The sequence below is a fragment of the Corvus cornix genome, chromosome 1, assembly GCF_000738735.6.
Source record: "Corvus cornix cornix isolate S_Up_H32 chromosome 1, ASM73873v5, whole genome shotgun sequence".
Lineage (NCBI taxonomy): Eukaryota > Metazoa > Chordata > Aves > Passeriformes > Corvidae > Corvus > Corvus cornix.
In genome coordinates, this window is record NC_046332.1 from 117,793,329 (window position 1) to 117,809,794 (window position 16,466).

The following is a 16,466-nucleotide window of genomic DNA, read 5'->3' on the forward strand; positions in this document are numbered from 1 at the left end:
GCCCGCCCCGCGCCGGGCGCCGCCCCCGCTTATCCACCGGCGGCTCCGAGCAGATCGGAGCCTCGTCCCTCCCGGAGCCTCCCGGTGCCTGGTCCTTCCCGGTGCCTCCTGCCGGAGGAGGGGCGGGGGGAGGTGGGGGGTCCCCGCCATGGACCCCCGGCCCCTCAACGAGTCGCTGCAGGAGATGCTCTGCCGCTCCGGGAACGGCACCGGGAACGGACCCGGCACCGGCACCGGCACCGGGACCAACGGCTCGGTCTGCGACCTCCTCCGCAGGGGCCTCCGCGGGCCCCCGGCGCCCAGAGGTGAGAGCGGGGGCGGGGGGGGGAAGGAGCGGGATGGAGCCGGGAGGGTACCCCCACTCCGTGCCCGGCCCTGCGCCCCCCGGCACGCCAGCACCCCGCTTCGTCCCGCCGTGCCACCCCGGCGCCCGCCGCCTCGCCCTCCGGTTCTCCCGGTCCCTGACCGATGCCGCCCCCGTCCCCCGCCGTGCCCCTCATCGCACCCATCGTTCCCGACCCCCGCGCCCCGGGCGGGGGCTCGGCGGCCCCGGCACTGCCCAGTGGTCCCGGTGCGGATCTCGGCGCCGCCCGGGGGGAGCACGCCGCCCTGTGCCGGCGGCAGCAGGAGGCCGGAGGGGACTCCGACAGGGACACAGACACCGCCCGCCCCGCACCGCTGCCCCACTGCCGGGGCCGGGACCTCCAACTGGACCCTCGACTGGGACGCCCCCATCCCACCCCACCACCAGAGCCAAGACCGCTAACCCCATCCCACCGCCCGGCTGGAGCCCCTAGTCCGGCTTGTCACTCCCCTTCCCGGGCTGCACGTCCCCGGTCCCCGCGCTGCCGGGGGGAGCCGCGGCTCAGCACCGAGGCGGAGGGTGGGCAGGATGGGGGCACTCACCCAGATGAGGGTTCCCCAGCCTCACAGAATTGTGCTGGGGGGCACCCACCTGGGTGAGGGTCCCCCAGCCTCACAGAACTGAGCCAGGGGGCACGGGGTTCACCCCAAATCCCGGCGGCTGCCAGACGGGGGGGGAAACGATGCACTCGTCTGATGGGTCCCCAGCGAACCCACGCCAGTCACACTGGAGCCCCGGTGTCCCGGTGCCTGGGCCTGTGCTGGGGTGCCTTTGGGGTGCCTTCAGAGTGTCTCTGGGGTGCCACCGGGCTACTCTTGGGGTGCCGTGGGGGGGATCTCTACGGTGCCCTCAGAAGTGCTTTCAGAGTGCCTCTAGGGTGCCACCTGGGTGCCTCTGGGGTGCCCTCGTGGTGCCTCTGGGGTGCACCCAGGGTCCCAATGCAGCGCCGGTGCCCTGCTGCCCACAGAGCTGGACGTGGCAGTGCGCGTGGTGCTGTACGCGCTGATCTTCGTGCTGAGCGTCGGGGGCAATGCGATGGTGGTGGCCGTGCTGGCGCTGAACCGGCGACTGCGCACCGTCACCAATTGCTTCCTGCTGTCCCTGGCACTGAGTGACCTGCTCCTGGCACTGTGCTGCATGCCCTTCACCCTGCTGCCCGGCCTCATGGGCGCCTTCATCTTCGGCGACGTCGTCTGCAAGCTTGTCGCCTACCTCATGGGTAGGGTGGGGCACAGTGGGGGCTTGTCCCTACCTCGTGGGTATGGGGGAACACAGCACATCCCTACCTTGGTGGTACACAGGGGCACAGGGAGGGGGCTCATCCCTACCGCGTGCATATGTAGGGGGCTTATCCCTACCTCACAGGTACATGGAACAGGCTGGGGGGCTTCGGGAGGAGGTGGGGGCCTGCAGCATCACACCACGCCCACTGACACCCCCTGCCTCCCGCAGGGGTCTCGGTGGCCGTGTCCACCTTCAGCCTGGTGGCCATTGCCATCGAGCGGTACAGTGCCATCTGCAACCCGCTGCAGTCGCGCGCCTGGCAGACACGGTCCCACGCCTGCCGCGTCATCGCCGGCACCTGGGCCCTGGCAGCACTGCTGATGGTGCCCTACGCCGTGTACAGCACCACGCGCCCCGCCGCCCCCCGCCCGCCCCCCGCACAGTGCACACACCACTGGCCCAGCGAGCGTGTCCGGCAGGTCTGGTGAGTCCCGGGGAGGGAAGGGGAACGCAGGGGTGAGGGGATGCCAAGTGACGGGGGCCACCTGTCCCAGGTACGTCCTGCTGCTCCTCGTCCTCTTCTTCATCCCAGGCGTGGTGATGACGGTGGCGTACGGGCTCATCTCCCGTGAGCTCTACCGTGGCATCCGCTTCGAGCTGGACGTCAAGAGGGAGGTGGCAGGTGAGGGGATGGGGCGTGGCAGAGTGCCCACCCCAGGAGGAGAGGGAGGGCTGAGCCCTCACCCCTGCTCCCCACAGTGGTGGGTTCCTCAGGGACACCCCCCTTTCCTGGAGACCTCCTTGTAGCCTTGGGGTGCAGCATGTCCCCATGGTGCCATGTCCACTTCCATGTCCCCTGCACCCCATCCCACCCCTCCTGGAGGATGCTCCCATGGTGTTGGGATGCAGCGTGTCCCTACAGTGCCATGGCCGTGACCATGCCTCCTCACTCCACAGCCCAGCACAGCATCGGGGGGGACCCAGCGCCCGCCTGTGATGAGGGTGACGGGTGCTACCTGCAGCTGTCACGTCCGGGCGCAGCACTGGAGCTGCGGGCGCTGGGGGCGGCTGCGCAGCAGGACGGGGCACGCATCAACAGCTCGGGGGCCCAGCTGGCGGCCAAGCGGCGCGTGATCCGCATGCTGGTGGTCATCGTGGCCATGTTCTTCCTCTGCTGGCTGCCCATCTTCGCCGCCAACACCTGGCGTGCCTTTGCCCCGCGGGCAGCCCAGCGGGCACTCTCGGGGACCCCCATCGCCTTCATCCACCTGCTCTCGTACACCTCAGCCTGCGCCAACCCCCTCATCTACTGCTTCATGAACCGCCGCTTCCGCAAGGCCTTTGGGGCCACCTGTGCGGGCTGGGGGTGCCGCCGCGCCTGCCCCCGCCGCCCACCCGAGGACGAGCCCCCCATGGCCAGCGCCTCGCTCTCCAAGTTCAGCTACACTACTGTCAGCAGCCTGGGACCCCCCTGAGCCGGCGCCCCTGAGCTGGAACCCCCTGAGCCCTCCAACACCAGTGCCCGGCACCCACGTGAGCTGGACCCCCATGAGCCCCCCATGGCCAGAACCTTGCTCTCCAAGTTCAGCTACACTATCCTCAGCAGCCTGGGACCCCTGAGCTAGACCCCCTTAGGTCCCCTAACACCAGTGCCTGGGTCCCCCTGAGCTGGACACCCCCAGCAGGACCCCCCCGAGCATGAACCCCGCCCTGGCTCCCCCGGGTGCTGCCAGCACCCCCCGTGCCCCTCTCTGGTGCCTCCCAGATCAGGGCACCCCCAGTCTCCCGCCCTCCCGGGACACCCTTACGCCCCATCCCGCGCTCCATCCCAGTGCCTCCGAGTCCCCGACTGGGTGGGGGCGAGGGGCTGGGCGGGAGGAACCTTGGGGCTGGGCAGGTCGGAGGCTGAGGGAGGTCGAGGCACCCCCAGCTCAGCCCGGGCTGTCCCCGCGCTGCTCCCCGGCTACAGTCACAATAAACTGACCCCGTGCCCACCTGCGCCGCTGCTCCCACCGCTCCTGCCCGGCCGGCACGGAGGCTCCGCGGGGCAGCTCCGGGCGGGACGTGGGGTCGGCACCGCGCAAGGCTCGGGGGGCGGCGGGATGGGACCCTCCGCTGAGGGAACTCCTGAGCCCGGCGGCGGCGGTAGCTGGGGGGATGGGACTCCTGGGTCCGGTGCACCCATCGCCGCAGCGGGGCCGTGACCGCAGGCCAGGAGGACCCCCGGGACCACCGCCGTCCCCAGGACTCCGATTCCCATCGGCCCCCGCGCGCCACGCCGGCCGGCTCCTTCATTTGCATACGGCTCCCCGCCCTGGGTGGCCACGCCCCCCGCTCCCCTCCGCGGGTATTGGTCACGCCTCTCTCGCGGCCACGCCCCCCGCGCCAGGCCCCGCCCCCGCCCGGCCGCGACCGGCGCTCGGGCCCCGCCCCCGCCCCACCCCCTTCCCTCGGCCATGGCCGCCGGGGCTCGGGCCCCGCCGGGGCTGATGGCGCCGTCACCGTGGCGATTGCTGTCGCTGGCCCTGGCTGCTCTGTCGCTGGCCCTGGCTGCGCTGTCGCTGCTGTCGCTGCCGGTGTCGGCGGGGTCGCCGCTCGGCCCCGGGGAGCAGCTGGTGGCGGCGGCGCCGCGCTGGGGCTGGCGGAACTTGTCGTGCCCGGCCTGCCGGCTGCTCTTCGGGGCGCTGGACCTGGCGCTGCAGGTGGGCACGGGGTCATCGGGGAGCACCGGGACACGGGGGGCACCGGGGCGACACCGAAACAGCGGGCGAGGCACGGGGATGGGTGGACACCGGAACACCGGGACGAGGGGAGCGGAGGCGACAGGGCTGGGGACAGGAGCGGGGACAGAGGGGACGGGACGGGACAGAGACGGGACAGAGACAGGCCGGGCCAGTACCTCGTGACGGGACCGGCTGGGGCAGGTCGGGGCTTGTGACAGACACGAGACCAGGCTGGGAATGGGGACAGGGACGGGCGGGGACGGGGAGAATGACAGGCTGGGACGGCTGAAAGAGGGACGGGAACGGAGGCAAGGACGGGCCGGGTCATGCCAGTGGCTCCGCTTGGGGGAGCGGGGACGGGCTGGGACAGGAACAGGAACAGGAGCGGGGGCATGGACAGGCTGGGAGGGGTCGGTGAATCCTTCTCAGAGGACGGGGCCGGCAAGGGAAGGGAGGGAGGAGGGAACCGGGCTGGGGGAACAGAGGGGCTGGGGAACCGTGTGGGTCCCTTCTGGCCTCGGGATATCCAGCTGAGTGGGCCGGGGTGGCCGGCGGGTGTGGGACAGTGACAGCAGCCAGCGGTCGGGGTGTGGGGTCCATGCCGGGGAGCTGGTGGGCGCGGCACAGAGGTGGCAGCTGGGGTGCCGTGCCCATCCCGGGGGTGCTGACGGGCACAGGCCGGTGACAACAGCTGGAGTTCAGTGTGTGGGGTCTGTCCTGGGGAGCTGGGGGTGCAGGGCAGCGAGGACAGCAAGGGGTGTGGGGTGCTGGGGCCATCCCGAATGTCCATCCCCCTGCAGCTGGAGCCGAATGTGGCACGCGTGGGGCGCGTGGCGTCGCGGCTGTGCCAGGAGCTGCGGTTGGCGCGGCCACCCGTGTGCCGCCAGGCCGTGCAGCTGTTCCAGGGCGATGTGGTGGCGGCCTGGGCGCGCTCCGTGCTGCGCCCGCCCGAGGCCTGCGGGCTCCTGCTGGGCCCCCGCTGTGGCCACTGGGACATCCTGGGCGCCTGGAACCTGTCCCTGCCCGCCACCCCCAAGCCACCGGTGCGGCCCCCCGCGCCGCCACCGCCTGGAGCGCCCACCGCCCGCATCCTCTTCCTCACCGACCTGCACTGGGACCGGCAGTACGTGCCGGGCAGTGCCGCTGCCTGCCCTGACCCGCTGTGCTGCCGCGGGGCCCCCCGCGACGGGCCGGGAACGGCGGGGTTCTGGGGCACCTACAGCAAGTGTGACCTTCCCCTGCACACCATCGACGCGCTGCTGGCCCAGCTTCCCAACACCACCGGTCGCACCGGTAACGACAGCGGTAACGGCACCAGCGGCTTCGCGGCAGCGTACTGGACTGGGGACATCCCTGCGCACAACGTGTGGCAGCAGAGCCGCGGGGACCAGCTGCGGGCACTGCGCACCGTGACGGCCCTGCTGCGCGCCCGCCTGGGGGGGCTGCGCGTCTTCCCAGCCGTGGGCAACCACGAGGCCACCCCGGTGAACGCCTTCCCCCCGCCCTACGTGCGCGGGAACCAGTCGGCCGCGTGGCTCTACGACGCCATGGCCGAGGCCTGGCAGCACTGGCTGCCCCCCGCCGCCCTGCACACCCTGCGGTGGGCACGGGGCGCGGTCGGGGGGAGAGGGTGGAGGATTCCAGGCTATTGAGGGTCCAGGCGTGGGGAGTTCATGGATTGCAGGGGTAGGAGGGCACAGAGATGGGGGTTGTGGGCTATTGGGGGCCAGAGTCTGTGGCATTTAGGGTACCAAGGATCAGGGGGCACAGGGCTGGGAGGCTCCGCGCTGGGTAGCTCTGGGCTGTCGGGTGTTCTGGAGTAGGGGAGTTGGGGTAGCATGGATTGGCGGCTCAGAGCTGGGGACTCTGGGCGACTGGGTGCTTGGGACTGGCAGGACACAGAGGGGTCTCTATGCTGGAGGGGCAGTGGGGGTACCAGGCTAGGTGCAGATGTCTCAGCTTCATGGGCAGGGAGAGGTGCAAGGAGGGGGGGGTCATGTCTGGTGGGGGCACAGGGGCAGCGGGGGCTCCAGGCTGGGGGCTGTAGGCAGGTGGGCAGCGTGGGTGGCAGAGAGCTGGGGGTCCATAGGATGGGTGCAGGGTTGTGGATCAGAGGACACAGCACTGACCCCCCTTTTCCACGCAGGGCCGGCGGGTTCTACACGGCACAGATCTGGCCTGGGCTGCGCCTTGTCTCCCTCAACATGAACTTCTGCTCCCAGGCCAACTTCTGGCTCCTCATCAACGCCACTGACCCTGCAGGGCAGCTCCAGTGGCTCATGGGGGTCCTTGCAGATGCCGAGCGTGATGGGGAGAAGGTGGGGGGGGATTCTGGGGGGACATGGGGGGTTCTGGTGGGCCCCAGACAAAGCCCCAGCCCTGGCTCCCTGCCCACAGGTGCACATCATCGGGCACATCCCCCCGGCCCACTGTCTGCGCAGCTGGAGCTGGAACTACTACCGCATCGTCAACAGGTCAGTGCCTGACTCCTGGCCCAGACCCTACACCATGTGCCAGACCCCTGAACGTGTGCCCCACCCCACATGCCAGACCCCCACACTGTGCCCTGGACTCCAACCCCATGTGCTGGACCCCTGCCCTGCACACTAGACCCCTGTCCATGCGTCCTTGACCCCCACACCAGACCCCCCACCCCACAAGCCAGAGACCAGCTCCACACCCTGAACTCCCACCGACACATGGTACCCCTGCCCTATACAACAGGTCCCTGCCCCATATGCTGGACCCCTACACAGACCTCCACCCTGCGCCCTGGACTCTCCCTTCATGTGCCATCCCATGTGCCAGACCCCCACCCCACATATCCTGGACCACCACCCTACGTACCAGAGCCCCAGGGCCAGGCTTGGGTTGGGGTTCCAGGGTGGGGGTCTGGAGGTCGGGATGCCGCCCCCCACTCACCCCACCGTGGCAGGTTCGAGGGCACCATCGCTGCCCAGTTCTTCGGGCACACGCACCTGGACGAGTTTGAGTTGTTCTACGATGAGGAGACGCTGTCACGTCCCGTCTCCGTTGCCTTCGTTGCACCAAGCGTCACCACCTACATCAACCTCAATCCCGGTGTGCCCCAGACCCCCCCATGTGTCCCCCCAAGCCACCCCAATCCCACCGGCACTGACTGTCCCTCCCGCCGCAGGGTACCGTGTGTATGAGGTGGCCGGTTCCTACCCTGGGAGCTCCCACGCGGTCCTGGACCACGAGACCTTCATCCTAAACCTGACGGAGGCCAACGCGGCCCCCCCAGGGACTCCCCCGCCCTGGCAGCGGCTCTACAGCGCACGTGAGGCCTACGGGCTGCCCACGGCCTTCCCGGCTGACTGGGACCTGCTGGTGCGGCGGATGCAGGACGACGAGCAGCTCTTCCAGCGGTTCTGGTTCCACCTGCACAAGGGGCACCCGCCCCACGAGCCCTGCGGGAGCCCCTGCAAGGCCGCCCTGCTCTGCGCCCTGCGCACCGGCCGCGCCGCCGACCCCGCACTGTGCCAGCCCCTGCGCCCTGCGCTGCCCTTCCCACGCATCCAGGAGCTCTGGCACCAGCAGCGGCTGTGCTGACCCAGGGGCCAGCAGGAGCAGGGGCTGGGACGTGGCCACACCAGGAGCAGAGTCAGCGCGTGGTCTCCCTGGAAGCAGGGCTGGGACACGGTTACGCAGCGAGCAGGATTGCAGTCAGCACACGGTCACACCGGGAGCGGGGCTGGGAGCGGGATCCGCACAAGGTCACTGGGAGCGAGGTCAGGATTGGCGCGTGGTCCCCACGTCCCACCAGTTACACAATAAAGGCACAATGGACCCCACCACCCCTCCTTATCCTCACCCACCAGGACTGGAACTGGGATCAGGATCAGCACGTAGTCCTCATGCTCCCATCACCCCCCGGTACAGGTGTGATAGACCCCACTGTCCTTCATCCTCCTCACCGCAATTCTCAGTCTGCAGCTTAGGGAGACCCAAATCAGGGATGATGGGACCCCACCACCCCACCTCCTTCTCCTAATTCTCACCCACTGGGATCACAATTGGGATCAGGCCATAGTCCCTGTACTCCCGTCACCCCCCCCAATAAAGGTGTGGATGGACCCCACTGCCCCTCTTCACCCTCATGTTCACCCTGCAACACCCTAGGAAGACCCAAACTGGACACGGTGCCCTCACCATCCCTTCCCTTGCAGCTCCTCCTTGTAAGAGGCCAAATGCAGAGCCAAGCTGGGCTGGTGGAATGGGTTTATTAATTAATGATTTAGTACAACACAGACCCTCGTTACGCCACATGCATTGGGGACCTTGGGGGGGGCATGACCCACCATGGGGGCAGTGGTGGGGGCAGGACCCCCAACCCAACACCCTGGGTAACTGTGTGCCCTGGAGCGTTGGGTCAGTGGTCCTGCCCCCTCACGCTGCTTTGCCCAGCTGCATACCCCCCATGCCCTTGCCCCACTCACGGGGTCTGTGCCCCTCCCCGCCGCGGTTTGAGGGTCCCCAGGAGGGTCTGCACCCCCCGGCGCACAGAGGAGCCCACCCGCCGTGCCACTGAGTCCGCCGGGGGCGCCGGCAGGCAGGAGCTGGAGGCCTGGGGCCGCGCATCCAGGCACTTCTGGTAGCGGAGCTGTGGGGAGGGAGGGGGTCAGCGGGGGGCAGGGGGAGCCCTGGGGGGGCTCAGGGGTCCCACTCACCACGCAGGCAGCCTGCAGCGCCTCGCTGAGCCCCGCGGCGTTGGGCTCACACCACACCATGTGGCAGCGGAAGGTGCCGGGAGCGCTGGCCATGATGAAGGCGAAGGCGCGGACATCGCGCCCCACACCCATGAAGGACAGGAACCGCACGCGGCACTCACACAGCACCGCCTCCGTCTGGGGGAGCAGGGGGGTCACTGGGGCACCCCAGGGTGGGCAGGGGGTCATCGAGGCACCCCCAGGATGGGGATAGGGTCAGCAGGGCACATGGGTGCCTAAGGCGCCCGCCAGGAGGAGTGGGGTGGTTGCTGTGCTGGGAGGGTTCAGCACAGCCCCCCAGGGTGGGAGGGGATCCCCCAAGGCCCCCTGGGATGTGCTGGGATGGGGACACGATGGAGGGAGCCATCGTGGCTCCTTGGTACAAGGAGGGGTCTCTACAGCCCCTCTGGCACGTGACAGGGTCACTGAGACCCCAGAACAGGAGGGGGTCACCAGTGCAGGTGGGGGTCACCACAGCTCCCCTAGGCCAGGGTGATGGTCCCAGGTGGGGGATGCACCCGGTGGTGGGTGATGGTGAGGGCTGGCGTGGGTGGGGGTCCCAGGACAGGGGGGGTCCAAGGAGGGCACACACCTGGCGGTGAGCAATGGTGAGGGTGGCAGGGGCCACACTGACCACCACGGGGGTGGGTGCAGGGGGCTCCCCCGAGCCAGGGGCCAGCGCCGCCTCCAGTGCCGCATTGATCACATCCATGCCTGAGGGGCACAGGGAGGGTCAGGGCAGCCCCAGGGGTGCCCTTTCCTCACAGCTGCCCCACATGGGCTGGAGGAGCCCCCCTGAGACACCCTCCCCCTTCCCGAGTCCCCCACTCACCCACTGGCTTGGCGACGGGGACACAGCCCAGGTAACACACGGGGAAGCGCTGAACCACCTCACTCTTGGGGGCTGGGAACTCCACTGTGGGGGAGGCGCTGTCAGACACCCCCAAAGCCCCCCAAAACACCCCAGAGCCCCAGCATCCCTCCAGAACCCCTCCCCACCCCTCAGTGCTCACCCAGCACCCAACCCCTCTAAGAACTTTTGGACACTGAGCACTCCGGCGTGGGGGGGACATGGCAGACCTCCCCAGAGCCCTTCAAGACCCCCCCCCAGAGCACCCCAACACTCCCCCAGAGCATCCCCAGAACTCCCAACACCCCCCAGTTGCACTGCCTTGCTCTTAGGGGCCAGGAGCCCTACTGTGGTGGGGGACATCGTCAGACCCCCCCAAACCTCCCCAAAAGCCACCTTCTCTTCCAGCTGCCCCACCCCAGCGAATGCAACCTCCAGACACACCGGCCCCATCCCTGCAGTCCCCCAGTCCTTCCTAGTCACTCCCAGACTCCCAATCCCCTCCAGGGTACCCTTCAGACGCCTCCCCAGAGCCACCCCAATTCCCTCACAGGCACCCCCTAACCCCCATACCCTGCAGGGGAGGGTCCCCCAGCCGGGGGGGGTCTGTCCCCAGGCCATTGCCTGCTGCCCGGGCGCTTCGCCGCTCCGCCGTCAGCTGGGGGACAAGGGGATACGGCCCTCACAGATGTGCCACCACAGTGACCTCCAGGGACCCCCGCGGTGACCCACAGTCCCCCAATGTCACACAAGGGGCACCCCCAGCCCTCCTGGATGTCACACCATGGACACCCGCAGGGACTCGCAGCACCCTGCAGCAGGTCTGTGGGGACACTGGGGTGGGGAGGGGCTCACCCGGGAACAGGCCTGGGGGCTGGCTGGAGGGGCCTGCAGGTCTCACCTGTGTGCAGATGTGGCGCAGGCTAGGGCAAGTCCCGGCAGGTTTTTGGGGGTCTCACCTGAGCACAGATGTGGTGCAGACCAAGGAAGGGGAATTTGGGGTGGGTTTCCTGGGCCCAGGGGGTCTTGGGGGGTGTCTCACCTGGGCGCAGACATGGTGCAGGCCAGGAGGGGGGTTCTCAGGGGCTTTTGGGGGGTCTCATCTAGGCACAGATGCGGCACAGGCCAAAGTGATGGTTTGCGGAGAAACCCGGCAGGGATTGGGAGGGTTTTACCTGGACGCAGATCCAGTGCAGGCCAGAGGGGGGGTCTCACTTGGGTACAGACATGGTGCAGGCCAGAGGGTGGCTTGAGGGGGTCCTGGGGAGGTCTGGGGGGTCTCACCTGTGCACAGACCCGGTGCAGTCCAGCAGCGATGGCACTGGCTGGCCCCTCGCAGCGGAACACGTGGCACTTCAGCACCTGCGTCAAGGGGTCCCGGGCCACGTACGCAAAGTCCCTAGGGGGGAGCAGGGGGGTATGCTCAGGATCCCCCGGTTCCCTCCCCACCCAGTCCGAGCCGGGACTGGGGGCACTGGGCATCTGGGGGCAGGTTGGGGCCATACCTCTCCCTGTGTCCCCGGCAGCACAGCGGGACAGAGCAGGGTTAGGGGGTGATGGGGGGGGCACAGACCCCCTTCTCCCCAGCCCCAGGACCCACCCCACAGCACCCTGGGGGCAGGTCTGATCCCAGCCCACACTCTCCTCTGCTGGGGGGGCTCAGTGTTGGGACCCCGTGGCCCCCACCTGCCCAACCGATGGGACCACATCCACACGTGGGACCCCCCAGCCCTGTGCACGTGACCCCGCAGCCCCACACCTCACCCATGTGGGAATCCCAGCCCCGTGCTCCCCTCTACACCCGGATGCCCCCATACCCAGCCCCACATACATGGGATTCCAGAGCCCCCACCCCACACCATGTGGGTTCCCCAAGCCCCATAGGAGTCCCACAAACCCAGATTCCCTCCATCCCTGCACCCTGCACACACAGGACCCCCAGCCCCATATGTACTGAGTCCCCTGCAGACACCAGAACCCCATGCCCCCCACACCAGACCCCAGTGCCACCTCAAGCTCCACGCGTGGGCACCCCTGTGCTTCCCAGCCCCACACGTGCCCCCCACCTGCTGCCGTGCCGCCCCACGCCCCACACGCGGATGCTGCCCACGGGCTGCGCGTGCAGCAGTGCCCGGTCCTGGGGGTCCACGAGCTTCAGCGTGCGGCCCTCGAGCAGCAGCAGCGCCCGCGCCTGGGGGCACAGGAGGGTCAGGATACTCCGCTCCCACAGATGCCGGGGGGGCAGCAGAGAGGGGCAGCGGAGAGGGTGTGGGATGGATGTGGGGGGGCACGGGGGGCTCCGGGGTCACTCACCTCCCCCCAGCTGCCGGGGGGGCCATCGCGAGGCCCTGAGAGCTGCCGGATGCAGGCGCTGACAGCACTGCTGCTGCGGCCAGGACCCAGCTCCTCCTCCCGCAGCTGCACCCAGCCCAGAGAGCGCACCGGGAGGCCCTGGGGGCGAGGGGGAAAAACGGGAGTCAGTGGGGGATGTGTGGGGCAGGAGCTGTGGGTGGGGGCAGTGTGGGGCAAGGATGGCATGGGGTGGGGGTCAGTGGAGAAGGGAGTGACATGGGGCAGGAAAGGCATGGACCATGAAGCAGGGGTGGTGTGGGGCATGGGCTATGGGGCAGAGATGGTGAGGGGCAAGGGGGCAGGGACGGCGTGGGGCAGCCTCAGCTCCCCAGCAGTAACCCAACCCCTCACTGCCCCAATCTGTACGGCCCTGGGCCCTCGGGGCAGGGCAGACCCCACAGTGGGGCGAGGCTCCTCCCATGCAGGTGACATCCTGGGGCACCCCTGGGTTGGATACCTCAGCCCCCCAGCAGTAGACCAGACCGCAGCGGGGTGGAGAAGGGGCCCCATGGGTTGGGAGGGTCAGGAGAGACCAGCCCTACCTTGGAGTCCAGCGTATCCTCCTCACCCAGGGCCATGCTGCAAGGGGAAGGGTGGGGGGGCTCAGTGACTGCACCCTGAGACCCTGGGGCCTCCCCACCCCCAATGCCTGTCCCTGAGACCCCTCTGGGATTCCCTGCATCCCACACCTGAGTCACTGCACCCTGAGTACCTTGGACTTTCCCCCCTGAACCCCTGCCTTAAGATCCTGGGATCCAAGTCCAACCCCTGTCCCAAGACCCCATTTCCCTGCCCCACACCTGGGTCCCCGCCCCCCCTGCTCCCACTTCACACCAGACACCTCTCCCCATTCTGTTGCTTGTCACCCAGGGTCCCACCTCCCGACAAGGCCCAGGCACAGCCCTGCCCATGCCCCACATTTCCCGTGTGTCCCCCCAGCCCCTGTGCCCTGCCCCCGCACCCCTCTCCTGGTGATCCTGGGCCTGGTGACAGCATCTCCAGGTCCGACACTCCTGGCTCCTCATCTTCCTCCTCCTCCTCCTCCTCCTCTGCCGTGGGGTCCTAGGGGCAAGGGGGCTCTGTGGGGCTGGAGGGGCACTGACCCCCCACCCTTTCCCATCCACTACCCCCTCTCACCTTCCACAAGTCCCCATCATTGAAGGTCTCGGCTGGGGCAAAGCTCGTCCAGGACAGCTGCAGGGGGCTGGGTCAGGGTGCTTCACAGGGCAGCCCCCTGCAGGCCCCCCATCACCCCACAGGTGCCCCATGGCTGCCCCCCAGTCACCCCGCAGCACACTATGGGAGCCCCACGGTAACCCCAAGAGCATCCCACGCCCATACCACGGGTGCCCTGCACCCCCCACAACCACCCCACCATCATATCCTGGTCACCCCATGCCCTATAGCCACCCCCTGCTGGCCCCAGCATGGCTGCACAGCCACCTCCCAGCCCAACGCCAGTCCTCTCAGTCCCGACTCACAGTGGGCCCCTCAGTGGGGGTGCTGCCATCAGAAGGGGTCTCATGGGGCCCACCGGGGGGCTCCCACTGAGTGGTACCAGTGGGGACATGCCAGTAGTAGGTGCCCGAGGTGTCCTGCACCCGCAGCCACCCGGGGGCAGGTCCCCATGTGCTCCCGCGCCGCACGGCCACAGCGACTCTGCAGGGCATGGGGGGGTAAGAGGGGGTCAGCCCCGACCCCACACACAGCCCCACACAGCCCCCTTGCCCAGAGACACAGGGATGCCCCAGGAGGGCTGCACAGGGACAAGGGAGCAAAGAGGGGGCCGTGGAACCAACGGGGCCTGGGGACACAGAACAGTGCCCAGGGGGCTGGGGGACCAGGGGCCAGGAGTGGCACCCAGTGGGGCTGGGAGTGTAGCGGTGGGTACACAGCCAAGGACTAGGGGAGATGTGAAGCTGATAGGAGCAAGGGGGCATGACAGGAAGGAGCAGGTGGGGGCAGCCATGGGGCTCTGTGGGGCACTTGTGGGGCAGCCAGAGATTGTCAGAAGCCTCCATGCGGCAGCTGTGGGGCAGTGAGAGGTCACCGTGGGGCTCCATAGGGCAGCCATAAGTCACTGGGGCTCCACGGGTCGGGTGCCCACCTGGCTCATCGGGGGAGCTGCCGGGGCTGCCCTGGCTCAGCGTGGCCCAGCTCGAGTCCTCGTCGCTGCCGGGGCCGGGCCCCCCGAAGAGGCGGCTGGCGCTGCGCCCCGGGGGCTCCCGCAGGCCCCGCTCCGTGCCCAGAGCCGGCGGAGAGACCCCGGCCCCGTCCTCCTCCTCCTCGTCCTCCTCCTCATCTTCATCATCCTCCTCCTCCTCCGAGGCGCCGATCAGCAGGGCCCGTGGGTCTCGGGCGGCGTTCCGGGCATTGCGGGCCTGGACCCCCGGCTCGAGCGCTCCGGGGGACCCCCCGTGAGCCCCGGGGGACCGCCCCGGCCCCGGCCCCGGCTCGAGCTCGTTGCGGTTCTGGTCCTGCCCGGCCTTCGCCCACCCGGCGCCGGGCAGCTCCTCGGCCGGGGCCCCCCCGGGGCCGGTGCGGGGGTCGGGGGGCGCTCCCAGCCCCAGGCTCAGCCCCGGGCACCGGTTGTCGTTGGCGAGGTCGCTGCGCTTGCTCAGGGCCCCCGACATGGCGCGAGGACACGGGGACGGCCGGGACCCCCGGCACGGCGGGACCCCCGGCCCGGCCCGGCCGCAGCTGCCGCTGCTGGGGTGGGAGGGCGAGGGGGTCCTACAGCCCCCGGGGCGGCTCCGCGTCCATCGGGCCTGCGGGGAGCGGGGGGTAGCGCGGGGACCCCCGGCCACGGACGCTCCACGGCCCTGGGTCCTCCCAAGGACTCGGCATCCCCTCACAGCCCTGTCACGGACCCGGGGAGCGTTCCGCAGCACCAGCATCCCCCCCCGGCTCCCCCGGGAGGGGGAGACACCCCCCCCCCCAGCACCAGAATCCCCCTCAGCCCCCGGCATCCCACACTGCCCCGCCGCACGGCCCCGGGTCTCCCCCAGTCCCCTCCACGGCCACAATCCCCCCGGGGTCACCCCGCGACTCCCCCGTGCCGGGGCCCCTCCGCACCTGCCCCACGGCCCTGCCAGGGGAGATCCCACGGGGACCCCGCACCCACGGACCTCCCCCGCTCTCCCCCGGCCCAGGCCTGCGGGGTCTCCACGGGCCTCAGCCCCCATCGCCCCCCATCACTCCCCGCAGCGCAGCGGGGCCGGCCCGCGCCCCTCCCCGGCTCTGTGCCCCCACTGCCGGTACCTGCGGCGGCGGCTCCGCTGCCGGGGGTCGCGGGGGGAGGGTGGGGGCTCGGGGCCGCGTCACTTCCGCTTCCGGCCGGCGGGGGACAGCGCCGCCTCCCGCGCCGGTGCCAGCACCGCGCGGGACCCCCGGGATCTCTCCGGACCCTCCCCGGCCCGCACCACCGGATACCCCCGAGACCCCCGAGTACCCCCCGAGACCGGGGAGCCCAGGCCTTGCCGGGGCGGCTCGTCCGCCCTGGGTGGCAGTGGGAACCGGGCGGAGCGGGGGACCTTCCCCCCGGGGTACTCCCGGCACTGACTGTGTCCGCCCCACTGTTCCGGGCGGGCAGCAGGACCGCCGGTGCCATGCGTGCCCCGGACCAGTTCAGCCCAGTTTCCCCTACCGGAGCCCCCCGAGGCACCGGCACCGCCGGGTTCCACCGCGCTGCCCCCACACTGGCACCGGGACGGGGTCGGGGCAGCACTGGGACCCCCTGCGGCTGCTGTGCCCCTGGAACCCCCTGAACGCTCGGTTGGACCGGGAGGGTCTCGAGGCTCCCAGCTCTTCCCAGCCCCGGAGTGGCAGCACTGTGGGGCTCAGGGGGTCCAAGCGGGAGCAGCGGTGGTGGCACAGGTTGTGCGGCGTCCCTGCGCCCCGTATGGACCAGTCTGATCCTTACAGAATCGCAGAGTCATTTAGTTTGATACAACCCCCAAGACTGAGTCCAGCCTGTCCCCGATGCCCACCTCCAGCCCTTGCTGGGACACCTCCAGGGATGGGCACTCCAAACCTCCCTGGGCAGCCCCTTCCAGCCCTTTCCATGAAGAAATTCCTCCTGATGCCCAACCTGACCCTACCCAAGCACAGCTTGCGGCCGTTTCCTCGTCTGTCACTTGTTTCCTGGGAAGGTCCCCCCTGAGCCTCCTTTGCTCCAGCCTGAGCCCCTTTCCCAGCTCCCTCAGCCGCTCCTGGGGCTCCAG

At 69.7% G+C, this 16,466-nt stretch overlaps 3 protein-coding genes across 3 annotated transcripts; 2 read left to right on the forward strand and 1 right to left on the reverse strand.

Annotated features, from left to right (window-relative positions):
- Positions 1-5: 5 nt before the first annotated feature.
- On the forward strand, positions 6-3,587 carry CCKBR (cholecystokinin B receptor). The gene is made up of 5 exons (XM_039554285.1): positions 6-305; positions 1,332-1,583; positions 1,817-2,072; positions 2,143-2,270; positions 2,546-3,587. Exons 1-5 carry the CDS (start codon positions 149-151, stop codon positions 3,061-3,063), a joined length of 1,311 nt encoding a protein of 436 aa, XP_039410219.1. The 5' UTR covers positions 6-148; the 3' UTR covers positions 3,064-3,587.
- Positions 3,588-4,024: 437 nt separating this feature from the next.
- SMPD1 (sphingomyelin phosphodiesterase 1) lies at positions 4,025-8,413 on the forward strand. The gene is made up of 6 exons (XM_039554213.1): positions 4,025-4,290; positions 5,112-5,911; positions 6,458-6,629; positions 6,709-6,785; positions 7,247-7,392; positions 7,469-8,413. The coding sequence occupies exons 1-6, from the start codon at positions 4,045-4,047 to the stop codon at positions 7,882-7,884; spliced, it is 1,857 nt and encodes a 618-aa protein (XP_039410147.1). The 5' UTR covers positions 4,025-4,044; the 3' UTR covers positions 7,885-8,413.
- Positions 8,414-8,536: 123 nt separating this feature from the next.
- On the reverse strand, positions 8,537-15,669 carry APBB1 (amyloid beta precursor protein binding family B member 1). Its single transcript, XM_039554259.1, is given in 16 exon segments — positions 8,537-8,935; positions 9,003-9,179; positions 9,634-9,755; positions 9,874-9,957; positions 10,465-10,549; positions 11,176-11,290; positions 11,397-11,402; positions 11,958-12,082; positions 12,205-12,342; positions 12,786-12,822; positions 13,205-13,305; positions 13,381-13,437; positions 13,725-13,858; positions 13,861-13,902; positions 14,351-15,011; positions 15,505-15,669. Coding segments are annotated over 15 exon segments (1,917 nt in total). The 5' UTR covers positions 14,877-15,011; positions 15,505-15,669; the 3' UTR covers positions 8,537-8,767.
- Positions 15,670-16,466: the final 797 nt, after the last annotated feature.